Source organism: Cetorhinus maximus, chromosome 15 (genome assembly GCF_964194155.1).
Source record: "Cetorhinus maximus chromosome 15, sCetMax3.hap1.1, whole genome shotgun sequence".
Taxonomy (NCBI): Eukaryota; Metazoa; Chordata; class Chondrichthyes; order Lamniformes; family Cetorhinidae; genus Cetorhinus; species Cetorhinus maximus.
In genome coordinates, this window is record NC_135893.1 from 101,010,730 (window position 1) to 101,037,695 (window position 26,966).

The window sequence follows — 26,966 nt, forward strand, 5'->3', positions numbered from 1 at the left end:
TGGAAGATATGCTGGGCCATGAGGTTACAGATTGTGTTCGAATAGAATTCTGCTGCTGCTGATGTCCACAGCACCTCTTGGGTGCCCAATCTTGAGTTGCTAGATCTGTTTGAAACCTATCCCATTTAGCACGGTGGTAGTGCCACACAACACGATGGAGGGTATCCTCAATGTGAAGGTGGAATTCATCTCCACAGTAACTATGTGGTGGTCACTCCTACTGATACTGTCATGGATAGATGCATCTGCAGCAGGCAGATTGGCAAGGATGAGGTCAAATACATGTTTTTCCCTCTTGTTGGTTCCCTCACCGCCTGCAGCAGACCCAGTCTAGCAGCTATGCCATTTAGAACTCAGCCAGCTTGGTCAGTGGTGGTGCTACCGAGTCGCTCTTGGTGATGGACATTGAAGTCCCCCACTCAGAGAACATTCTGCACCCTTGCCACCATCAGTGCTTCCTCCAAGTGATGTTCAACATGGAGGAGCACTAATTCATCAGCTGAGGGAGGGCGGTACGCGGTAATCAGCAGAAGGTTTCCTTGCCCATGTTTGACCTGATGTCGTGAGACTTCATGGGGTCCGGAGTCGATGTTGAGGACTCCCAAGGCAACTCCCTCACGACTGTATACCACTGTGCCGCCACCTCTGCTGGGTCTGTCCTGCCGTGGGACAGGACGTACCCAGGGATGGTGAATGGTGGTGTCTGGAACATTATCTGTAAGATATGATTCCGTGAGGATGACTATGTCCGGTTGTTGCTTGATTAGTCTGTGAGACAGCTTTCCAACTTTGGCCCCAGATGTTAGTAAGGAGGACTTTGCAGGGTTGATAGGGCTGAGTTTACTGTTGTCGTTTCTGGTGCCTAGGTCAATGCCGGGTGGTCCGTCCTGTTTCATTTCTTTTTTGAGACTTTGTAGCGCTTTGCTACAACTGAGTGGCTTGCTAGGCCTTTTCAGAGGGCTTTTTAAGAGTCATCCACAACTGCAGTGGGTCTGAAGTCACATGTAGGCCTTACCAGGTAAGGATGGCAGATTTCCTTGCCTAAAGGACACTAGTGAGCAGATGGGTTTTTAACAACCATCAGAAATGGTTCCAGATTTTTATTGAATTTAAATTCCACCATCTGCCCTGGCGGGATTCAGGCCCGGGTCCCCAGAGCATTACCCTGGGCCTCTGGATTACTCGTCCAGTGACAATACGATACGCTATCACCTCCCCCATAAGTTGGCTTCCAACACCTGAAACTCTACCACAGCAAGAATCACTGCCTTTGGAGAGGAAGGAAGAAACTGGAATGAAATTAAAAACAGACTAAAAATGAAGAATCTTACTTATGACATATAACCACAAATCCGATGTATGTATAATCACGTTCAAATGATAGATAATCACATCTGAGAATGCATGTCTTAAACCCAGCTCTTAAATGGCACACTAGAAACTATGTAAGTTTTATGTTCATTATAACATTACATCTGATCCTGCACAGCTGGATGTCTGTTTTCAGGAAGATGTGTCTTATTTTTTAGTTAGGTAGATTGATACCCTGTGCAAATGGAGTTTGGTTCAGCATGTCACCCAGCTTCATAGACTGCATGTGTTCTCCATTCTGAAGCATGTCTGTTAGTTTTGCTTAGATTGCTCAGCTCCTCTTGTCTACTGTTTTGTTGCACATTGTACTCTTCAGGATAGTTTCCATTCTTGCTTGCGTTTATGTTTTTTTTAACCAGGTGTTCAGTGGTCACTCTGAAACAATTCAGCAAGCTGCATTCACTCCAGACCAGCTAAGTGTAATCAGTGTTGGTGATGCAATATTTGTTTGGGATTTTCTTGCTTCCGTCCTGGACCAGGAGACCAAGTAAGTGAAATGGTATCGGTACTGTATACACTGAGTATATTCTTTGGTCCTTGCTAAAATGTGGTGGCACTTTAATGGGCATGTGAACCACTAGCTATTTTGGTAAGATTTGAATGTTTTGGTCTATGTGCTTTTGTTTTCTGGAGTGACATTGTTCCAAAGAACAGAAACTCTTGGAACTATGTAAAAACTGAGACAAGTTGGTAAGGAATGCAGACAGTCAGCACACTGTTTTGGATAGGAGCTTAAATGATTAGGTTGTGTTGTTTCATCATGGGTTGTTAATTGTTTTTATTTTTCTTCCTTGGCAGCCTTCCCTCAATTCAGCCATTTGCCCTTCATGAAGCTGGTAAGTTTTCGCCACTTAAATTATTGATTTCAAGCTGCATAATCTTAAACCATGTGGAACATAGAGTTATAACAGCACAGAATGAGGCCTTTCAATCCACCACATCCATGCCGGCTCTCTGTAAAGTGATCCATCCAGTCAATCCCAATCCCCTGCTCTCTCCCCATAGCCCTTCAAGTTTATTTCATTCAAGTGTCCATCCAATTTTCCATTGAAATCATTCATCGTCTTCGCTTCTGCCACCTTCATAAACCGTGGGTTCTAGGTCATTACCACTCGCTGTGTACAAAACATTTTCCTCACATCTCCCTTGCACCTCTTTCCCAAAATCTTAAATCTGTGTCCCCTGGTCCTAGTATCACCAGCTAATGGAAATAGCTTTTATTTGTCCCCATTATCTAATCCTGTCATAATCTTAAACACTTCTGTCAAATCTCCCCTCAATCTTCTTTGCTCCAAAGAGAACAACTCCAACTTCTCCAACCTAACCTTGTAGCTGAAATCTCTCATCCCTGGAACCATCCTCTACACCTTCTCGAGGACCCTCCCACCCTCCCTAAAGTGTGGTGAGCAGAAATAGACACAATACTCTAGTTGTGGCCTAACCAGAGCTTTATAAGGATTTAGCCCAAGACCTCATACATTTTGCTAAATGCTTTCTCAATATTTTCTGCCACCTTCAAAGATCTATTCACATGAAACCTCAGGTTCCTCTGTTCCTGTACACTGTTTAAAACTGTGTCATTTAGTTTATATTGCCTCTCCCTATCCGTTCTGTCAAAATGCATCACTTCACACTTCTCTGTATTAAATCCATCTGCCACACATCCGTGCATTCCGCTAGCCTGTCTGTCTCCTGTTGCAGCCGATTGGTATCATCCTCATTGTCTGCCACACCTCCAAGTTTGATATCATCAAACTTTGAAATTTTACACTATATTCTAATATCCAAGTCAGGTATATATATATATATATATATATATATATCAAAAAATGCAGTGGCCCCAGCATTGAACCTTGGGGAACACCACTGACTACCATCTTCAAGTTTGAAAAACAACCAGTTACCATTTAAAAAAAAATTATTTCACAGGACATGGGCATTGCTGGCTGGCCCAATATTTTTATTGCCCTTGAGAAAGTGATGGTGAGCCACCTTCTTGAACTGCTGCAGTCCATGTGGTGTTGGTACACGCACAGTGCTATTCGGAAGCAGTCGTTCCCTGTTTTCTGACTTATGCCAGTTTTTTACCCAAGCTAAATCTGACCCCTGACCCTCCTATGAGCACCAGTTTTGTTAACCCATCTTTTATGTAGTATTTTGAAAAACACTTCCTTAAAATCCACATGGACAACATCCATTGCTTTCCCTTCATCAACCAATTCAATTAGATTAATCAAATACAACCTGCCTTTTACAAATTGGTGATGGCTTTATTTAATTAACTCATACATCTTCAAATGCCTTTTTTTTTTCCTGATTATTGTTTGCAAAACCATACCCACCACGATGTTAAACTGACTGCCTTGTAGTTACTAGGAATGTCTTTGCACGCTTTCTTGAATAGGGGTGTCACATTTGCCATTCTCCAATCCTCTGTTACGTCACCATATCTAGGGAAGATTGAAATATTAAGGCAAGTTCGTCTACTATCTCCACTCCTATTTCCTTTAGAAACTTGGTTGCAAGCCCTCTAGACTAGATGACATAGCCAGCTTTTCCAGTACATCCTTCCTATCAATGTTTAGCCCATCTGTAACCTCTATCATCTCTGCTTCATTGTTATTTTGTCAGCATTCTCTTCCTAAGTAAAATCTGATTTAAAAAAAAGTACTCAAGTGTTCTAGCCTTGCCCTCAACTCTAATGTTTTGTTTATTTATATGTATATACATAACCCTCTTTGTCCCTAATAGGCCCCATCACACTTCCTGCTTACTATTTGCATACCAGAAATTGATTTTCAGGTTCTCTTTAATGTTAACCACCATTCTATTCTCATATTCCTCCTTTGCCTGAATTATTTTCCTATTCTCAACCTCTCAATTTACTGTATTTGGCCTTATTGTGTATTGTTTCTTATCTAGTTCTTGGGTTCTCGTGTTTTTGTGCCAATATTTTAACTCCTGCCAATGCAGTTATTGACTTTCCAATGAGATTCTTTCTAACTGAGGTATTTGAAAGCAGCAAAAAAAGATACAGACAGGAATTTCAGGGAGATAAAGCCACATGAGAACTTCTTTGTGATTACCTGCTGTAACCCTAATGTTCATTACGCTGCGAGAATGTACCTGACCTCACCTCGCAGACATTAGTGTTTTCAAAAGCTTTGTTCCGCAAGGGAGAAGGTGCAAGAGCAGACCCAGTGGTGCCACTAAGACGTGGGAATGTCTGACTCATCTCAAAAAATGCTACCTTAGAAGCACCTAAATGTATGTATGTCATGCTTTTGGTGATACTTGCAAGAAAACTTACCCAACAGCCAATATATTTTGGTCATCTGTCAAGGTGCCACTAATTCTTGCACATTTACCTGTCAATGACCTTGAGAAATGTCTTCACAGGATCCAGGTCAGCAGAGCATCAGATGTAGAGCCTTGCTATCTTTTGCAAGGACACTTGCAGCTGGCATGTGCTATAGAGCTGACGCACCCTGTGACAATAATGGCCAACTGCAGCCTGAAATTTGGCTCCACCTCCTTTTGATGCCTGCTGAACTGTGTGGGTGGTTCAGGAATGTGATGGGGGCATCCTTCCTTATAATATCTCACGTAGAACTGTTTCAACTTCAGCCACCAAATGAGGTTGAGTGCTGAGTTGCACCAACACTTGTTTGTAGACTGATGCCTGCACTCTGGGCTTCCTTTTCCTTCATCTTTGCCTGTCGCTTAGCACCTTCTGCATTGCAGGGAAATGTCTGAACCTCCACTCTCCCACAGTATCATGACTGTGACCACAGATTATGTGGAGGGCTGCAGGTGCAGACCTGCATCCAAACACATTTGTTGTTAAAAGGCTATATTTCTCCTTCTGGGTTGTATTCATGATGAGCAGCATTTATACTGAAACAAAAACATTAAACAATGAATCTGACTTTTATTTTAGAAGCTCCCTCAATTGCAGAGGGCAGTGAGCTGTTCCAAAACAATGGGATGCCTCGCCAGTCAGTGCCAGTCCCCATCTCCTCCCCACCACAACTCAGTGTCAATGCTATTGAAAGAAATGACCAGGATGGTGAGTAGTACAGGGTAATTTAGGGTTCCCCCAGTTACTGGATGGGAATAAGAATGTGCCACATTTCATTACAATCATCATGGAAATTATACTTCGCTGATACTTATTGATTTAAAAGACACTGCTGGTTTAGGGTAAAACTGGGTCTTCAAACAATTTTGGTCAGCTACTCGCACCTCGTGAAAGTGAGGTTACAGGATTTTGGATGCAACTAACATCAATTAGAGGCGGTTGCTATGTTGGGACTTCCTTTTCTTAAATCTGTTGGTTACTTGGCTTTTTAGTTTTACCATCCACTGTTTACCATCCACATGTAAATTGCGTTGAACCAATTTGCTTGCTGTAAGCCATGAGGAGTATTACGATAATGATTAAATTTACTCAATGAATTGTTTCATGTCTTTTAATATCTTTGTTAAAAAATTATTTCAAGGCCTCTGTCTGCTATAAAACTTGTTTTCGGAGAGTTGAAATAGAAAGGTGCATGCTTTTACCTTTTGTGGATTTGAGAGTTTCTTTCGAGAATATTTCGAAACAAACCAGAAATAGAATTCTCACAACTTTGCTAGACAAGTTTCACATCAAAGTATTTCAATTATCATGAAAGCAAAATACTGCAGATGCCAGACCTGCTGAGTTTTTTCAGCATTTTTCATCTCAATTATCAACTGCTTAATTTATTTTACCTCAGCGACCAACACCTGTGATTAATCATGCATGTGGTTCCTTCAGCTGATTTTTAGAAAGAAAATCAAAGATTGTTTCATGTAGATAATTTTTTTCTAATTTAAAAATTGAGAGGATTTCACTTTATTTTTCCAACTGAATTAAACCTCATTGGTAGATGAATTTGAATTATGAGGTTCCCCCTTAGCGGTTATTGTACATCTCAGTCACAAGAAGCCACTCCTTGAATTCAAACTCCAAATTCAGTTCTAAAGAAGTTCTTTCTGTGAAAGGTAGAACCAATCTATTCAATAAGATTTTTGTATGAAACCTTGGAAAATACATAATCTAGGAAATTTTGAACATTTTAAGACCATTTTTCTTGATGTGGAAGCAAACACACACATGTGCAGACTAATTGTTTTAAGGTAACAGGGAAATGGGGTGGGGCTGGAGGGCGATGGTGCCTAGTGAACCTGGAAGAGATTGGGGATACTGGCCATTTGTCAGGAGTGTTGTGGGGAAGAGACTGATGATTGAGAAGCAAAAGTTATGTACAGTTTGAGCCCATTGTCTTGGGCCCCACTCTGGCTTAACATAGGCAAACTCTATAAACGCTTGCCCCAAAAATTGCCAGACCCCACGATCCCCAATATTACCAGACCTTGGCTCTGCAATGTGGTTAGAATAATTGAGGGGGATTTTTGTTTATTTTTTCAAGTATTTTCAACCTGGCTGGAAGATGATTTTCAAAATGAGGTTTCTCCTGGTTGGCTACTGGCTAAAAAGAGGATATCCTGATCTGCTGTAACAACTCAGCTGTTTAGCTGTCATAGCTGTTTTGTTGTTTAATATATGATTTATGACTACAAATGTCAGGTGATGCTTGGCACAGATATGACACTTTCTGTTAACTGATTTGGCTCATTCTAACAGTTTCTTTGGGATTTTTTGCTCCCAAGTGTTTTTGTCTGATGCCGAGAATAAGGATGACCACAATCAAAAAGATGACTCAATCACCGTTAAAGAAATTGGAGACTCATTTCTGCAAGTACATGAAAACTTACATTGCGGGGAGGATGCGTCACCTTTTTTGAGGCCTGTTTCTCTTCAGGAGTGCCAGGAAGAGCTGGAAGAACCAGGTAGCTCAGCAGATGCAAAGTAGCCCTTTCCCTTGCTTTCCCGCCTACCCCCCTTCTTCACCCCACCACATCCAGACATTATCCTCTGCTTATTCTGTAATTAACCAGTGCAACAATTAGGAGAAAAAGCATAGGCAGTGTAAACAAATCCCTCTCTTTTGGATACCTCATTCTTTCTCTTGTCTGCCTGTGAGTTATTTTGAACCAAGTTTTCAACATTGTAAGTACAATGTATGTAAGTCAGTTTACAGTTTTGCATTGCAAGTTATTTTGTCAAATGTTATAAAAGATTAATTAGATTTTTCTTAAACCTTGCATTTTAACGATCATCATATCATTGATCACTAAAAGCTGTTGCAATTGGGAGGAATTTATTGCATTCAGAGCTACATAAACTGAACTGACAAATTTAATTCTGTGGTTCTTTGGACTTGGTGATTGATGTTGATTTGCTCTGAGTATCACCACTAGCTCCAGCACCACTGCTAGAGAGCTTAATTTTTAAATTTTAAATCAAGTGTGCAGTGAAAACAGGCACCACAGTAAGCAATCAACTCCCAATTGGCAATAATTGTTGCCTAAAGTACAAGAGGAAAGGTGAGAGCCCATAGTGTGAGAGATTTGTGCTCTGGTTTTTTTCTTCATATTTGTTTATATCTGTTTTGTATCTGATGACCAGAACAGTTTTAACAGAGTTGGAGAATCTCATCCCACCTTATTAATATATGAAGTTTTTCACAATTCCAAAAACAGATTTTCCAGTAGCGGGTCAAAAACATTTTGCTCTTCCCTTCAAAAGAACAAAATGGTTTTTGCTTTCTTCTCCTTTTGCATGCATCAAATAAAACCATAATTTCTTTGTAAAGTTCCACTAAGCACATTCTATAGATTATGACCCTTACTGCAGTCAGATTTATCTGTGTATCTAACATTGATAGCATGATTATTCCTCCTGTGTATCTATGATTAATATCTGTAGAATCTGTACATTTATATGAACAAGTGTATCTGTGAAGAATATATTTTTCATCGAAGCTCAGTCCATTGCTATTGATCTCAAAAATACATGGAGTTGCAGACCTTTACTTGAGTGCATTTTGAGTTTAACACACTCTTCTTTCACAGTATCCCTCGTTGGAGATGGAGATTTTACGCACAATTATACACGACCAGATTCTTACAAACATTTCGCTGCTCAATTCAAAACCTCGTCTGTATCTCAGGTACAATCCCGTAATTCCTGTGTTTTTGTATATAGTTACAATACTGTGAGAAGGCCCAGAGCTGGTATTTTGTGGTTTTGAAGATGTTTTCTCTTTGCATCCAGTTCAATCCAAGTACACACAAAATCTGGACGAACAAGTACCATAATAGTCGAGAACCCTGCTGTCCTCTCTGGGACCACAGTTCCAGAATTGAAGAGACCTGAGAACGTGTTTTGGCTGGGAGGGAACTGTTTTGTGCTGATTTGTTTGGAGTTGACCAAGCATCACCCACTAACTATCTGCAGCAGAAAGTTGGTTGAGTTCCTTATCATTGTCTGCCAGACAGCCATGTAGAATTGAAGCCCTTTTTTTCTTCCATCTCTGAAGCCTTGCCCCTTCTTATTGCTGCAGAATATAGAAATGGAGATAGCAGCATGGCTTTTTATGCATACGTTTTGTTTTTAAAAACGGCAGGAACATCTGACTCTGAATTTGGCTAAAGTTCAGCATGAGAGCATCAAATTCCATTTGCAAAGGTGCAGAAGTTGCTTCAAGCCAAATAAGTGAGGTGCCATTTTTTATTAAATTCTCCCCATTGAATAAGGACAGTTGATCTGCTTCCAGGTTGGAGATACCTGAACAAACAGCCTACAATTGCTTGCATAATCACTTGCTTCTTATGCTTTTGCACTGCTCCCTGAAAAATGACTAAGACCTGGCACACCTGGCCTTTTTCTGTTATGCTATAGTTGCTATCCCCGCCAGGCTATTAGACTTGTACTTTTAAATTAATTTTATTATTATGGAATTTGTCTGTGCTTTGGGATGCATTGGGAAAAATTAGCCAAGTTTTGTGCTCTGATAACTATCTTGCGATTCTCTGCTTGGAAATGCACGTGTCTGGAAATCTCATGAGAAAGAGGACCAGGCTCGGGTGTGATGCTCTGTACACCCCATAGAGAAATGGCTTGATAGTACTCACCACTCAGGGTAAAAAAAATATTGGCTATTGGGCTGAGTTATGAGAAGGTACTTAATGGCTATGGAATTGTATGCCAGGTGAATGCATCAATTTCAGGAGAGAAGGAAAAAGGGAGAAAGTAATCTAAACAAAAAAAAATCAATTTTGTGACTATGATGAAATGGGTACCTTATTAAGTTGCGTGAAAGAAAGCAAAGCTTACTTTATGTAGCTCATCGTATCCAGAAATGTGTCAGAGAGAGATCCCGAGGTTCTTATGTAAATTAATTAGAAATAAGTTCATTATTTTGCCCAAAGTAGGATCCTCCAAACAGCAATTTTTGGTTATGGTGATTGAGGGGAGAATGTTCGTCAACACATCAGAACAATTTCATGCCTCTCTTTGAAGTAGTGTCATGGGATCCTTAGCATCTACCTGAACAAAGTTTTGGTTTCATCTTGAACCTGAATAGCACTACCTCTGGTAATGCTCTGATCTGTTATTCTGCAACCCACAAGGGGCAGGTGGATTGACTGATTAGAGACCAGCACTGATTTGCAAATACAAGCAATCTGACATCTAACATAATGGTGAGTGAATGTATTGAAAGGTTTATCCTGCCTGTAAGGGCAGGGAGCTTCGATTAGGACAGTGTTGGTACGATAACTCGAGTAACTCACCTCCTGACTCCCCAAATCCTGCTCACTATCTACAAGGCACAAGTCAGGAGTGTGATGGAATACTCCCCACTTGCCTGGATGAGTGTAGCTCCAACAACACTCAAAAAGCTTGACACTGTCCAGGACAAAGCAGCCTGCTTGATTGGCATCCCATCCAAAAACATTCACTCCCTCCATCACCGACACACAGTGGCAACAGTGTATACCATCTAAAGATGCACTGCAGGAACTCAACAAGGCTCCTTAGACAGCACCTACAAAACCACGACCGCTACCATCTAGAAGGAAAAGGGCAGCAGATGCATGGGAATACCACCTACTGGAAGTACCCCTCCAAGCCAAACACCATCCTGACTTGGAAATATATCGCCGTTCCTTCACTGTCGCTGGGTCAAAATCCTGGAACTCCTTCCCTAACAGCACTGTGGGTGTACCTACATCACATGGACTGCAGTGGTTCAAGAAAGTAGCTCACCACCACCTTCTCAAGGGCAATTAGGGATGGACAATAAATGCTGGCCCAGGCAGTGAAGCCCACATCCCATGAATGAATAAAAAAGATTACTAGAATGATTCTGGGGTGAGGAACTACAGTTACATGGATAGATTGGAGAAGCTGAGGTTATTCTCCTTAGAGCAGAGATAGCTAAGAGGAGAGTTTGTAGAGGTGGTCAAAATTATGAAGAGATTAGGTAATAAAGAAAAAGTGTTTCCAGCGGTTGAAGGGTCACTAACCAGATTGCACTGATTTAAGGCGATTGGCAAATGAACCAGAGGTGATCTGAGGAAAAACCTATTTGCACAAGTGTTTAGGGTTTGGAATGCAGTGCCTGAAAGGGTGGTGGATAGAGATTCAATAGCAGCCTTCAAAAGGCAATTGGATAAATACTTGAAGGAGAAACAATTACAGGTATATGGGCAAGTGTCAGAGAGTGGGATTAACTGGCTTGCTCTATGAAAGAGCAGCTGCAGATTTGATGGATTGAATGGCCTATGCTGTAGTATGTGATGATTCTATCTGTACGCCTTACTTCACTTTGCAGTTTATTCCACATTCACTTTGCTGTCACATGCACATGATAGTAATGTTATGAACTCGAGCTGTGAATTTGCCTCATAGGTTGCAGTCCTTCCTGATGGGAAGGAGGATCTGAAGCTGAAAGTAGTAATTGGATACAATGGAAATGGAAGAGGAAATATGGTCTGGAATCCTGATACAGGTAATTGTTAGAACATGACCTAAAATGGATGCAGTGAATCAGTGGAAAAGAAGATATTGTTTGGAATCAGAATGTGGATAATCAGTAAATATGGGAAATATGTATGATCTGGCAAGGAAGCATACATTATGCAGCAAATGTTATGCTATATTTATGGCTGCTGTATCTACCTTGAGATGCTTACTAAATTGACACCTTTGTTTGCATCAGTGGCTTGTTACAGTGGCTTTCCTATTCAATGTATCTTGTTGATCAACTGTGGTGGGCATTAAGTATATATGGTAACTAGGTATGAGATTAATGAAATCTCACTTTTTCACCCTGTGTATGCTTTAACTGTACAGTGGCTGCCACTGAGTGATATACTAGCTGTGCCATGCTAAATGTATGACAAGTTCCTTTTACCCAGTGTAGGACTTTAACACTGAGTAATACAATAATAGATATATGAATCTGCCTTTGTGCACTGTTACAAAAATGCTGAAAATAAACATGACATGATGTGACTTTATTAAAACATAATTGCATTAAAATTGCATTTTAGTTCCGTTGGCATTTTCTACTATTGAGCTGTTCAGAGCAAGATTGAGGTTTAATCCCTGGTCTGTATTAAGTTAGCTGATCCCTGAGTGCTGATAATGAGCATATCACTAGACACAATAATGGAGATAAAATTAGCCAGGGCTCTAGTTCTTGCCTATTTTCCAGTGGCGTCTATTGGAAAGAGCATCTATGTAGATGTCTGGTTGAATTTAAGGTTGTGACATTCATCATACAATTAAATAATCCACTGATGTTTGAAAATGCTCCCACAAGAAGAACGATCACTTGGCCAAGGCAGTGGAAGGTTGTTGATCTTTGTTGAACTGTGCTTATTCCTATCAATAGGAAATTAGTGAAAAAGCTTGTTTTGCAATTCAAAATGAAGGCTTGATGGAAACTAGCCAGATAATTTCTTTAGGTAAAGTGGTTCTTGGAGAGGTGGGCTGATTTACAAATTAATGTCAGTTGCTGTTTCATGTGTTCAATTCATGTACCAAAACACCCACAGCTTTTCAACATCAAGTTGTAACCTGCATCTGGCTAATCAGCTTGTTGCATTCTGTGTTTACTAGTGACCTAATAAGTTTTCAAAAGTTTAGACAATGTTTCCACCATTGTTTTGATTGTCCTTGTTTCTATTTGTCTCTCCCAGCACTCTTTGCATATTCCTGTGGCTGCTTGGTGGTGATTGAGGACTTGCATTCTGGATCTCAGAGACACTTAACTGGTCACACGGAGGAGATCTCCACTATTGCAGTTAGCCATGATGCGCAGGTATGCTCGGGCTGGATTTAGTTTAAATTTAATCCTGTCACTCATGAGTGACATAGGATACCCCTACAGTTAATGTTCCATTTGGTTGCTAATCTAATAATTTATAGAATTGTCTTCAACACAGATTGGAAGATTGTGCTTCCTCAGTTGTTATTTGACAATGATCCTTTTTAGTTCTGTATTTGTCACTGAAGTTGTAGTCCTGCTTTTGATCTGTAGATCTACAATGTGTAAAAAACTCTGTACTCTGGTAAGTTTGTTGGGGAACGGAGGAAGGAAAGGTAGTATGTTACTTTCTGTTGGTTAAAAATTATTTAATAATGCTTTGTAATATTCATCAATACATATAATATTGCAGTGTACTTCTGTAAACCTTGACTTGAAGAAAAAAAAATACACTCAACATCCATTGTAGTAATTAGTCCTCTTAGGGCTAGTGCGCTTAGGTCACCTAGGAACCAATTAATTTAATCAAATGTTGCAAATGGAAGGTTTGTGACCCTTTCAAAACTTAGGTTACATAGGGAGAATTTAGCCCTCGATGGGCGAGCAGGCCCCACCGGCTGGGCGGCGGGTGGGCAGCCAATCCTCACCGCCGAAACGGGGCCCGCCGCCATTTTGAGTGGGCGGGCCAATTAAGGTCAGCCCAGCGGCCTGCCCGACAGGAAGCACTATGCACTTCCTGTGCGGGGGGAGAGGGGATCCCCAACTGTCAAAGTGCGCTCTTTCGCGTGCATGCTCCCTGAGGCAAAGTGCTGTCTCAGGGAGTTTACTGACAGGTAAGAAAAGTCAAAAAATAGAGAAATATTAAAATTATTAACATGTCCCCCTCATGTGACAATGTCACACAAGATGGGACATGTTAATAAGAAACACACAAAGCTTATTAAATTTTTTAGAAACGGGCATGAAACTTCATCCCGCCAGTGGATGAAGTTTCATGAATAATCTGGAGCCTGCTGGGGCTCCTGGCCTGCCCACCAGCCTTAAGCTTGGACGGGCAGGGTCTTTAATAAGGTTAATTAGCCTGTCAATGGCCTTAATTGGCCATTGACAGGTTGGCGGGCGGACAGCAAAATCAGCTGTCCGCCCGCCTTCCTGAAGATTTAAATGGACCAGGATGACGTCGGGGGTTCTTCCCGCGTCATCTTCCCCTCGGCGAGCGGGCCCTGCCCCCCCATATCGCCGAGGGGAAAATCTGTTTAATAGTCATAAGTTACAAACAAGGCCTAAGCCATGCTCTTTCCATGGAAACATATTAGGTGGCCTGCCTAGAGGAAGAGCAGTATATAAAGATAGGATTAACTCTCTTTCCATTCGCGCCCCCACCCCCGCCAACTCCACCAGCACAAAGGGAGATGAGCTTTTGTAGAAGTTTTCAGGTTTTGTTCACATTTCTTCAGCTTTGAGTTGAGTAAAGTGCTCCTTGGAGTCGACTCTTTATGGTATTTGAGGATTCCTTCAGATAGTGATTTCATCCCTTAATAAAAATGAGAGGATTTGCCTTATAATTACTGTTGTTTGTTCTGTCTGGAAGGATCTCGCCTCAGCTTCAGGAAGTCAGGATAAGACTGGCTGCAGTATCTTTATTTGGAATATGACAAATGGCTGCTGTAAGAAGGTAGTCTCTCAACACATGACTGAGGTACAAGCTATGGCCTACTCCAGAGATGACCGGTTCCTGATGTCTGCTGGTAGGTTCAGAAGCACTACTTCACACTTGGTACAGTTTTGTTTCAGATATTGTATCTTTACAGGATCTAATTATAGAAGTGGAGAGGTTTATGTTATGACTGTATTTAATTAATGGTCACTACAGTAACATCAAAGTGCTTCAGCAGATTTTGACTGATCTTCTGAACTGCCTTCTCCCACCATAGCTTGAGGTATTTGGGTGCAGTTTGCATATGCAACAAGGAATAGATTTATTCGGCAAATTAAAAATACATTTGTTGATGATGGAGCTCATTGGTGATCCAACAGTCTATGCCACAAAAGTTATAGGACAGAGGTTATACGTTAATTTTATCAGCTGTATTGTTGGGAAGATTGAACTAGCTTCTGCATGCTCTTTCATGGCCTCTTAAAGGCCAGATCAAGGCTAAGTACATTTGGAATTTTACCATATTAGGCAGTATTTTTTATTTTTTGGCTCAGTTGGCTAGCAGCTACTGTGTGGATCAGATTAACACCAGCAGCATGGGGTTTGATCCCCATTCCAGCTGAGGCAAACTTGGGCGGCCTGTTTCCGCACCCTATTTGCCATTTTAAAAAAAATTCCGGGACTTTGCTGTGGTTTGGCGAATACCTTTTGCAGCTTTCCACTTCTCCCATCCTATTTTATTCTGCCCTGATCCTTATTCCAACCCTAAGGATTTTGAGCCTATTCTACTATCAGGAAAGAAAAAATACATCAGTTATGATAAACATGGCTTATGACTAGTATACCCTCTCTCAGCAAGTTTTCTTCCCCAAAAGAAAAACGTCAAAATAACAAAAGCAGAAGTAAACTTTGGGTAAGCTCTTTGGAATCAGTCTCACCTAATTTCCTTCAGATTGGTGCTTCCTCTGAATGCATCAGAATGCACGCTGTTTCCTTTGCTAACAAGAGCAAAAGCAAAATATTGCAGATGCTGGAAATTTTAAATAAAAACAGACAATGCTGGACCCACTCAGTGGACCAGGCAGCAACAGTAGAGAAAGAAACAGTGTTAACAGGAAATTTAAAGTTCTTGACCAGCCAGGAGGAAGGTAGGGGGAAACTGGGTTGGAGGTAAGAGTTTCCCCCCGCACTGTGGAATTTTAACTCCACAGCATGCATCACTGGCAGGTTCCCTGGCCAGAAGTCAGGCTAATTGACAGTCTTGACTTTCGGTCAGGTGGGGAACATTGGAGAAGAGGCTGTAGGACTAGTTAGGTTCGATCCCTGTTCCTGGTGGGGGCTAAAGGTGGGGTGGGGGGGTTGGGGGCGGTCAGCTGTGGGTGCATGGAATTGGAGGCTTTGATGGCAGGGTGGTTGGGCGGGGGGAGATTGGACGCCTGATCGGAGAGCAGAGCTGTGCAAAGTAATGGGGTGTCAGATGCCTTTGGAAGAGATCGGAGGCTGAGATTGGTTTGTCTGATAGTGAGGTTTGGTGAGGCAGGTATGCTGGATCCAGCAGCTAAGTGGGATGGAACTTGTCCCTGGATTCTGCAGCCCTTCCCTTCCTATAGCTGCCAGGTTTGTTGAGGCTTGGGTTAAATTTGAAATGATGGCTAGATATGTGAGACGCAAACTCATTATAATTAAATTGCCAACTGCCCCCCGTCCTGCCTCTTTTAGTACCAGAAGTGGATGGTTTGCAGTCAGGATTGAGATTTTTAATCCTTCAATCTCCCACCCAACAAACATCTGCCTGGTTTTAAGGTTAAGGCCTGAATTTTCCCGTCGGCGATTTAGGGGCGGGGCCTGCTCACCGACAGGAATATGACGTCGGGAGGAACCCCCGACATCATCCCGGCCCCTTTAAATTTTTAGGAAAGCGGGCGGACAGCAAAATCAGCTGTCCGCCCGCCGACCTGTCAATGGCCAATTGAGGCCATTGACAGGCTAATTAAGATAATTAAAGACCTGCACGTCCAACCTTAAGGCTGGCGGGCAGGCCAGGAGCCCCAGCGGGCTTCTGATAAAACATGAAACCTCATCCACTGGCGGCATGAGGTTTCATGTCCGTTTTTAAAAACTTTAATGCATTTTATATGATATTTATTAACATGTCCCATCTCGTGTGACATTGTCACATGAGAGGGACATGTTAATAATTTTTTAATTTCTCTATTTTTAAAGTTTTTTTGGATTGTCAGTAATCTTCCTGAGACAGGACTTTGTCTCAGGGAGTAGTGCGCTCTTTCATGCGCATGCGTGAGAGAGCGCACTTTGACAGCTGGGGATTCCCTCTCTCCTCCACCCCCGCACAGGAAGCACCCCGTTTCGGTGGCTGGGGTCAGCTGTCCGCCCACTGCCAAGCTGGTGGGGCCCGCATGCCCATCAAGGGCAAAATTCTGCCCTAAAATTCTCCCCCTCCCATGTTTCAGATAGATGACTGTTCACATGTAAAGTGGCCAACAATAAAAAAGAGATCTTAAACAAGGTGAGACATCAAATTTTGTTGTAAAATAAATTTCAAGCAGGAACAAACAGGTGAAGCGTTATTTGCAATACCAAGCCATGAGTGGTATGGTACTTATACAATTTTCCACTTGATACTGTCCTGAGTAGCATTACATAAAGGCAGAACTGTAAACCAGGTGATTATATTAATAAACCTTTGTAATAACAAAACTGCACCACATATCCACGTTATATTACTTTACTTTAACATTCAGTAGCTCATAATTTTTCACTGAGTCAATTTGAATTTGTCCCACAATCAGTCTAAAAGGTTGTAACCTGTCTTAATTTATTTTGGATACAGAAATGGTACTGCATTCTTCAAAGTTTAAATAAGATGTATGTGTTGCAAGATATGCCCCCAAATGTTTCTAATGTTGATTGATTTAATCCTTTCCAGGAGATTACAGGGATCTCTCAATTGCTTTGTGGGAAACCAGGAATTATGAGCTGTTAACAACAGCAAGAGTATCAAATCCTGTTCATGATTTAGCATTTGACCCAACTGCTGTCAATGAATTTGCCTGTGTTGGGGTAGGAGGGGTACATTTCTGGCTGGTCGAGCAAACTGGTAATGAAGTACAACTCAAGGTCAGTTTTTACATACTAGACTGTATTTCTTGAAAACAAAGTGTTTATGATTGGGCTTGTCCTTAGTTTGTATGTTTTGAACACTCTCTTGAAGTTACCCCTGGCCACAAGGCTATTATTGACTGGGGGGACATCTAATTTCAGGCTTTGATGCAGCTTTATAATAGTATGTATACGAACAGTATATGGTGATAAACCTGTCAAAAAATCTCCCTGTCTGCCTCATTGATTATGACCCAAGAGAAATCAGAAACTACATCTGTAGCTGAACTATAGTCTTCTGTATTCTGGGAACCTACCTTGCCGCCTGTTTTTTACTCCTTCGTTCTGCTAAGACAGTGATTTTATTTGGGTATAGTTCTGTTAAGGCTAGCATCTCTCGTAGGACCATAGCACTTAGGAGCAGGAGTATGACATTCGGCCCTTTGAACATGCTTCGCCATTCAATAAAATCCTGCCTGATCTGGTTGTGGTCTCAACTCCACTTTCCTCTCTGCCTCCCCATTAACTCTTGATTCCCTTGCCTATCAAAAATCTATCTAACTCAGCCTTGAATAAATTCAATGACTCGCCCTCCGCTACTTTCTGGGGAAGAGAATTCTACATATTAACGACCCTTTGAGGGAAAAAAATTCTCTTCATCTCCATCTTAAAAGGGAGACCTCTTATTCTTAAATTGTGTCCCCTGATTCTAATTTCGTCCATAATGGAAAGCATCCCCTCAGCATTCACCCTGTCAGATCCCCTCAGGATTTTATATGTTGCAATAAAGTCGCCTCTCATTCTTTTAAACTCTAATGGGTAAAGGCCCAACCTGCCCAACCTTCATAAGATAAGCCCTTCATCCCAGGAATAAGTTGAGTGAACCTTCTCTGAACTGCTAACTCAATTATATCTTTTTTTTTCAAATAAGGAGAACAAAACTGTAAACAATTCTCCAGATGCGGTCTCACCAAGGCCCTGTACAGCTGCAGTAAAACTTGCTTACTTTTATGTTCCATTCCCCTTGCAATAAATGCCAACATTCCATTTGCCTTCTGAATCACTTGCTCTTCCTGCATACTAACTTTTTGTGATTCCTGTCCCAGTACACCCAGTTCCCTCTGTACCACCGAGCTCTGCAATCTCTCTCCATTTAATAATATACTGCTTTCCTGTTCTTCCTGTCAATGTGTTTTCCCACATCATACACCATCTGCCAATTTTTTGCCCATTCACTTAATCTATCTATATCCCTTTTATAGACACTTTACCAACTCTTGACAACTTACTTTCCTAGCTATCTTGGTGTCATCGGCAAATTTAGCTACCATACATTCAGTCCCTTCATCCAAGTCATTGATATGGATTGTAAATGGTTGAGGCCCCAGCACTGATCCCTGTGACACCACATTAGTTACAACCTGCCTTCCCAAAAAAGACCCATTTATCTCTACTCTCTGCTTCCTGATAGCTAGCCAATCCTTTATCCATGCAAACATGTTAATCATGAGCTCTTATCTAGTGTAGTATCCTTTGATGTGGCATCTTATCAAGTATCTTTTGGAAATCCAAGTACACCACATCTACAGTTCCCCTTTATCCATCTTGCTTGTTACTTTACTTCCTCAAAGAATTCTAATAAATTAGTTAAGCTCAATTTCCCTTTCACAAAACCATGTTGACTCTGCCTGATCTCAATATGATTTTCTAAGTATCCTGCTAATGGATTCTAGCGATTTCCCTATGACGTGGTCCCTAAGAACTGGTGCAGAAGAAAAAAGGCTTTCACAAATGCAAAACACGCTAACTGCATTTGCACAGAAGTCTGAAAATTAGGCCTTTTATGTGCAGCCTTAAAGTTTAAACTTTAGGAAATCTTGAAAGAGTATTATGTACTGATATAAATTGAATGATTCCTGGTTTTTCTGTGAAAAGTGAAGTACTCCATGTGTGAAATTCCAGCATCATCGATTCCTATAATTTTTAATTACAACACAGGGAGATACAGCAATGTTTACTAGCTTCTTTCAGTGCTTGATTTAATTTATTCAGTTGAATAACACCACTTGCATTGGAACAAGATGATTAACAATGTACTACAGTGTTGCGAGGACATGGAATATTTAAACAGGTAAAACCAGAGATATGGAAATATTGAATTTATTTCCCAGTTGAGACATTTTTTTTAAGTTAGAAGGCATATAGTCCATAATACTAAGAAAAAGGGTAGATATTTGACTTGCGCTAAATGTTGGTTTGTAAACAGCATCTCAAAGACCTTGAGTTGAGCCTGGTAACTTAAAATAAGAGCTCATTGCTGATTTACATCCTGCTAAACATAGCTTCCCATTCCGTATGTGATACTTATCTGATCAGTTCCTTAGAGCAAGGGAAGTTTTGATTTTTGTCCGAGTAATTCTGACTATTGTATGTGTTTTTGTTATAGGTTCACAGAGTCTCAATCCCAGATGAGGTGGGTGCTGATGAACTCTCAGCATTGTGCTATAACAGTGATTCAGTTCTTTATACTGCTACCAATACAGGGAAGATCTGTGCATGGGACACCCAACAGAATAGATGTTTCATGACTTGGGATGCGGACGAGGGGGAGATTGGTAAGTATAAACATAATGTAGTACAGTCCCTCATGCAGTGTGATATAGTGTTATATACTCTGCTATTGTTTTGTTACAGGGATTGTGCAATGTCGAAGATATCGCCTGATGACTGGCAGTAACACAAAGAAAATCCGGCTGTGGGCAGTCGCTGCAGTGCAGGAGATGAGACTCGAGGGCTCAGGAGCAAGGTGATACTGCTGTATTGGGGCTTGTCACTGTATTGATGAGTCTGCTGGGTTGGGGCTCTTGATCAAAGTTATATTTGTACTGAAATGGAAATTACTTAATATTAGGAAAGATTAAATCTTGTACGTTTCAGAAGCTGAGCTTATAAGGATTAAAATTCTATTTAAATGTGTCTTTTCCGGTTTCAAAATGTGATGCCTTGTCTGGATGTGTTTGTATCTATAACAATCCATCTATATTCCTTTTAGATCAAGTTCAGTGCTGCTGGAGCATGAGATGATTCTGGATGGGACAATAGTTAGTGCAGTCTTTGATGATATCATGGACATGGGTATTGTGGGGACCACAGCAGGGACTCTATGGTATATAAACTGGGCTGAAAATACCAGCATCCGTCTGATCAGCGGCCACAGAAACAAGGTAACTTCCAAATTGTTTAAAAGGCGAAATTAGTCACATCTCGGCAATGCAATAACACTGGAAACGTGGAGCAATGAGCAAGTGAAAACTTAATGAGTGCTCTGCTCAATTCCATCAGAGTGGCATTGTGTGAAAGCTGCAAAGGGAGGAGAAGGGAATTGGAGGGTTGCTTTGTTGACCGTCAGAGCTGGCCACCTACCTATTCTCTGGACAACAAAAGGTGAAGGATAATTTGATGGCATTACTGCATTAGGAAAAAAAATGAAATAATATGGATGAAAAGTAACCCTTAGCATAGGGCAAGTTAACTTCAGAATAGTTTTGCAGTGAGTAATTCAGAGCATTGCCAAAGCCTTGGACCAGAGAAGGGATTTAACACACTCCAAAATAAATAAATGAATGTTGTTAAAACGACTTGTATTTTAAAGTGTGAATTGATCCCTTTTAATGTGAAAATTAGTTCATAAACTAGTCTTTGCAGCAGATCGTGCTGTTTGTGGTTCATGCGCACGCAGTATCTCTTGTGACATTGCACTTCAGTATCTGTCACTGAAAGCCAGTGCAAGCAAGAAATTTCAGCATCTGGCTGCCATCAAAATTTAGATGTTGCCCTCATGAGTGTAAATAAGCTGGAGATTGTTGAGCATTTTGATCAGGTTTTTAAAAAATTTCTTTCAGGTTAACCAAGTGATTTTTAGCCCTGATGAAAGTCATTTTGCCACATGTGCAGAGGATGGCAGCTTAAGGGTGTGGGTCATGCACACTACTGAACTGGTTGTTCAGTTTCATGTTCTTAATCAGGTACGTTACCAAAAAAGAAAGGCACCATAAGTTGGGTGAGGGGCAGTTTGTCTTAAAATTGTTAAATGAAGGGAGTTTTCATCAGCGATATAAAGTAAGGTGATGTCACTTAATCATCCAACGACAGTCAGCATTTATTGGGCACAATAATGTTTTTCTTCATTCTTTTAACCAGAAATTTGCAGCATTTGTGGGTAGTGTACAGCAGTTTTTTCATTGGCATTTATCACTAGGTTTTGGAGAGATTAAGGTGGATGGAAAAACACTCATTGTTTGGGAAAGCATTCACACTTTGCTAACTTTCTCTGTTTTGCCCCAGAGCTGCTTATGCATGGCATGGAGCCCAGCAGTTAACTCAAGAGAATCTGTTGATAAACAGCAAATTGTGGCAGGATATAGTGATGGCACAATACGTCTCTTTGGAATGCTGAAGACTGAGATGGAATTGAAGATTCACCCCCATCCTGTGGCAGTCAATGCGATTGCGTACTCCATGGATGGTACGTTCCACTGGCTACTAATATAGAGCATGTGCTGCACAGATTAGAATGCTGATCATAAGCATACAGCACTAATGCATGTCCTCTGCTCAGAATGTACATTAACTGTCCTGTCATCACCAGTATGAGTAGCCCTGATCTCTGGTGTGTGATTAACTGACAGATATTTCACATTTATTCCCAGGCGAGGTTGTCATTTCAGGAGGTAAAGATGGTCTAATGGCTGTGAGTAGTCCTCGAACAGGAATCACCATTCGTGTCATCAGTGATCATAAAGGTTCACCGATTACTACAATTGAATGTGCACGGAAAAAAGTAAGTTCAGTATGAATGAAAGGCTATAGCATAAAAATGAAAATCAAGAAGTCAAGTGTATAGTCAACATAAAAGTTAAATATGTTGCTCGTGTCCACGTTGATTTCAGCTAAAATGGGTAACAAATTGGCACAGGATGTAGAACCTGAACTTGAAGTACTGGGCTATTTTGCATTTCTTTTCCAGTATGATGAATTTGGACTTGATGGATGTGAAATGTGGCTGGCTGTCAGTTCAGATCGACGTGTTAGTGTTTGGGCTACTGATTGGCGTAAAGACCTATGTGAGCTCATTGATTGGTTGACATTCCCAGCACCTATTGAACCCGAGGTGAGTCTAATTTCCGTTTCATTACGGGGTGGGTAAATTACAGGCTGGGCCTGTACAATCTGATTCTGTAATTTTTCTTATCTATGCGGTATAATGTTGTGGTTTTAGAGTTAGACACTAGGCAATCTATATATTTATGAATACAGAAGGTACAGGTTTTGTGCGTGTGTAAGGGTTGTGTAAAGTTAGCAGAATGACATGGTTAAATAGAACAGCCCTCTGTGCATAGATGGAGGGTGTGGTTGGTTTGGGGCCAGAGTTGTCTGTGTTGGAAGCATGAAGAGAAAAATAAGTTTCCACAAATGTGGCAGCCAATTTGCACACAAGATCACTAAATCAGCAATTAAATAAATCATCTATTTTGATGGTGTTGGCTGAAGGATGAGTATTAGCCATAAAATCCCTCCGGATCTTTTATGCCCATCTTGACCAGCAGATGGGGCCTCAGTTTAATATGTATTTGAAAAGATGATGCCTCCAAACTGCACTGCACTGACATGTCAAACAATATTATATGCTCCAGTTTCTGGATTGGAGTTTGAACTCACAAAGAAAACTGTATGGCCGTATTGTGCATGTGCATATTCCTGTGTTAAGAGTAAGGACAAACCAGCGTTCTGCGTACTAAATAAGGACACCAGAAGGTATTTCAGATGCTCATTTGAAGAACGCTGTGTGATTTCAACTTTTTTTTATTTCCTTCAGGGATCTGACAAGAGTAGCCTCCCACCGAGCTTGGCTGCCTTCTCACCCAGTCAGAGTGGTGTAGTGGTATATGTGGGATTTGGAGTGAAACCAGAGATTATCTTGTACAACCTCTATAAAAAGCAGGTATATGACAATAACAAATCTTCATCTAAACTACTTTTAAAACAAAACATCTGTGGTATCTTTTGTGATGCGATGTCTTTGTGCACCGATCATTAACACCAATGAGTTTGAAAATGCAAACTGGCCTCGACTGTTCTTCACAGGCAAGGATGAGAAATTTCTGCCTTTTGACAGATTTCTGACATGTCAATTATAGAATTCTGCCCTTTGAAATGTTTTTCTGACTTCCAGCTCCCCTGCTCCATAGTCCTTTCGCATGTCCATAATGCAGCAAGGTTGTGTGCTGTTGTCAGTATGAACTTCATTCTGCACTAACTGCACTGAATGCTGAAATACTGAGGTCACTTTGGTAATTTTATACAAATGCATTGCTCTATAACCTTGAAGATAATAGAAGGTAAACGGGGAAAACTAATGTTTCTACCCTTGAAGTCCAACATTTCCACCTATTTAAAGAGGCCTGGAAGTATTTGCATTATGCCACAACCATAAAAAGTGCTATAATTTTCCGGCCCTCATGCTACAGTGACTTCTGCTTTGCGTTATATGTACATGATTCCTTGTCATGAAAAAATTTCAGATCTTATGGTCTTCACCCGCTTGTATCTCTGCACACAGTGAGTTTTTGATCTCCAATTTAGGCAGACAATCAACTCACAATACAGGGCAGTGGTTGGTTGCAATGTGGAATTTTAGATGCTTGGAACAGGTCACTTGCCCTCTGGATTGGGAGAGACATTTGAACCAACACTCAGGAAAAAAGAAAGTAGAAACAGTGATGGGAAAATGTAGTTCGAATGCCTACAGAAATAAAGATCAGGTTTCTGGAAATTGCTCAAGCTAAACTGTTGTCACATCACCCTTTGTATAACTACAAGTCTTGTTTTTTGTATCTCTTTGCAGACAATTAAAAATATAACTTTGCCTCAGTGGGCTACAAGTTTGAGCCTCTCTCCAAGAGGACAGCTTATTGCTGTTGGGACCAATGGTAAGAGTGAGTTTTGTTCTGCAATTGTGTGAACCAGGGGGTTTTTGCAGGTGACTTTTCACCCTGAAAATACATGGCCTCCGATCAGTCATGAGTGTCACAATATTATTTTCTTCAAATTGCTTGTATAAAATGGATAAAAGACTTGCACAAATCAAGGTCAAGGAAACACAAACCTTCAGTAAGGCACAGCAAAACACTGGTGGAAAGGGAACTTAAACCATGCTGAGTTACTGAAAACTTCTGTTGCAGATAAGAGATCATTTACAGCACTTCCTCTCAACTGGACGTAGAATGACATTGGCAGACCCAGGTTTGTTTATCTCTGCTGTACAGGAATTATGACATAGGGAAGTAACAAGGAGGAAACTATTTTACAGAACGGGAGATTCTCCTTCACCGGAAGTACTCCATGAAGGAAGTAATGAAAAAGTGTTGAAGGATCCAAGTAATGAATAAGCAACAGCCAACTCTCGTGCTCGGTTGAGAAAGTGTCACTTAAGTTGAATATCATTTTGGTGGTCCCATTAGGAATATTGTGATCCTGTGTAACATTTTTTTAATAGATTTTATTGTCGCTTTGTACTAGCATGCTATATTACAGAAACATACTGAAACTGTTGGTTTTAACATAAATGGAAACATCTGACCTAGATACCTACATGGGATGGTTATGACATATAGAGCACTTTCCCATCAGACCAGCCTACAGGTTTCTGTACATTTGTCTCTGCTTCACTGTCTCATGAACTGGTTCCAGATTGCTTTAAACATTTGTCCAACCATCTAGCTCTAAATATCGATGATAGAAACCTTTGCTGTTTAAAGTTAAACCTTAAAAGCTGTAGTGCAAAACCCCTTATAGAAATCATGGAATGTTGCGGCACAGCTTATCATGCCTGTGCTGGCTGTTTGAGAGAGTGCTATCAAATTAGTCCCCACTCACACCTACTCTTTCCCTTGGCCATGCAATTTTTTTTTTCCTTTGAATATTTATCCAATTCCTCACAGCTCGCTGCAAACTAGGAGGCAAAGCAACATTAAACCTAAGGAGCAAAATATGTTAGCATGGTGTTTGTGTGTTAACATACATAACATGTTAAGTTGCATAACACTGTTTTCCAAGTTGCTTCATTAGCATGAATGCATAAAATTGCTGCAACTTAATACCCACTTGGGTATGCTACCTCCAGTGACCTAATTTATCTTACCCCAGTTTCCGGTTTGAAGTGTAAGTGATTGCACCTCTGCCGTTAAATGCCCCATGAAACAGAAAAAAGACTCTATGAGGTGCATTTAATGCATTTCCATTTTAAATGCTAAAATTCCCAGTAATTAGAATTTTGTTTTTTTTATTTTCCCCTCTCAGACTGGGCATGCAGATCAATTCTAATGCCTTGGTTGAATCAGCAAATTCAGCAGACACCCGGGATCAATCCTGATGTTTTCTGTTCTGTATGGTACCTTTTAATTGGTATACGGGCAATTTAAACTGAAATGTGGCATTAAGTTTAGCTTAAGACCTGTTGTGCTTTTTTTTGTTTCACTGAGGAGGAGATTGCAACACCAGCAGAAGATTGGTGCATTAAATAGAAGTTATTTGAAGCCTAAACTTTGCTTTTAATGCATTCTGTACCAATGTTGCTTCATATCCTAGACTTTTAAAGTTATTCTTCATGTTTCTGCTTTTGTGCAGGGAGACTTCTGAAGTTAATTCAAAACTCCTCCGGAAAATTTCAGGATTTCACCGGGCATAATGATACCGTTCATTTCAGTCGATTCACACCTTCTGGGAAATTCCTCCTATCCGTCGCATACAATGAGGTGCTGGTCTGGGAGGTCCAGAATCTACGTAGCAATTTCACCCATGTACAATATCTCTGAGTTTCCACAGCAAACTTGGAGGGGGTATTAGCTGTATCACTGCTGTTATAAATAGACCCCTTTATCAAGCTATCTGACATCACAGGTTTCATATGGCTCCTTTTACAATAATGTAGTCCAACTTTAATGCAGTTAGCAAGATATCGCTTTGGAAAGGGCATCTGTTACAGTAATGTAAAATATTGATGTTAAAATCATTATTAAATTGTGTAGTTGGTGCACTGTGCACATTAAGTTTTTAATAAATGGTTGCACTGAGATTTTTTAAACTAAGTTTAGCCAAGTAAAGTTTTATTGCGAGATTCTACTTATGAAGTAACACTGATCATTTAAGTGATTTTATACAAGTGATTTTTGTATTTTCCATAAATAAAACTTTTTTTTACTGATTTACAATATGGGTGTTGATTCAGGATTTGTGATGGACAGTTCTGCTTAATTGTATTTGATAAAAACATTGCTCAAAATTTTTTAAAAATGTCTATGTTCTATTTTTAATTCTGCACTAAAATATTACTCAGCCTACAGGGCATGTCATTTGTGCTGTGTGGCTCATGGGACAAATTGTCTTTACTGTCTTTAGAGCATAAAGATCCTACTCAACTTGTGAACCATAAAATGAACAAATGTTAAAAATAATGAGGAGCCCTTCACTACGCAGAGCCCTTCACCGCAGTGCTTCCCAAACCTTTTCCTGGTGTGACCCCATTTTAATGTCTTAGACTTTGTGTGACCTGA

At 40.7% G+C, this 26,966-nt stretch overlaps 1 protein-coding gene across 2 annotated transcripts in view; it reads left to right on the forward strand.

Moving 5' to 3' along the window:
* The window catches only part of wdr90 (WD repeat domain 90), a 77,388-nt gene extending 50,682 nt beyond the window's left edge, over positions 1 to 26,706 (forward strand). For both annotated transcript variants that reach the window (XM_078559089.1, XM_078559090.1), the window contains 19 exons: positions 1,731 to 1,858; positions 2,170 to 2,207; positions 5,312 to 5,440; positions 7,069 to 7,248; positions 8,374 to 8,471; positions 11,216 to 11,315; positions 12,511 to 12,632; positions 14,170 to 14,326; positions 17,183 to 17,373; positions 19,802 to 19,970; positions 20,050 to 20,161; positions 20,408 to 20,579; positions 21,258 to 21,380; positions 21,700 to 21,880; positions 22,065 to 22,195; positions 22,382 to 22,525; positions 23,231 to 23,356; positions 24,260 to 24,344; positions 26,041 to 26,706. In XM_078559089.1, coding sequence (XP_078415215.1) covers positions 1,731 to 1,858; positions 2,170 to 2,207; positions 5,312 to 5,440; positions 7,069 to 7,248; positions 8,374 to 8,471; positions 11,216 to 11,315; positions 12,511 to 12,632; positions 14,170 to 14,326; positions 17,183 to 17,373; positions 19,802 to 19,970; positions 20,050 to 20,161; positions 20,408 to 20,579; positions 21,258 to 21,380; positions 21,700 to 21,880; positions 22,065 to 22,195; positions 22,382 to 22,525; positions 23,231 to 23,356; positions 24,260 to 24,344; positions 26,041 to 26,228 — 2,574 coding nt within the window. In that variant the 3' untranslated portion in view covers positions 26,229 to 26,706. The remainder of the gene's footprint in view (positions 1 to 1,730; positions 1,859 to 2,169; positions 2,208 to 5,311; positions 5,441 to 7,068; positions 7,249 to 8,373; positions 8,472 to 11,215; positions 11,316 to 12,510; positions 12,633 to 14,169; positions 14,327 to 17,182; positions 17,374 to 19,801; positions 19,971 to 20,049; positions 20,162 to 20,407; positions 20,580 to 21,257; positions 21,381 to 21,699; positions 21,881 to 22,064; positions 22,196 to 22,381; positions 22,526 to 23,230; positions 23,357 to 24,259; positions 24,345 to 26,040) is intronic.
* The last annotated feature ends 260 nt before the right edge of the window (positions 26,707 to 26,966 follow it).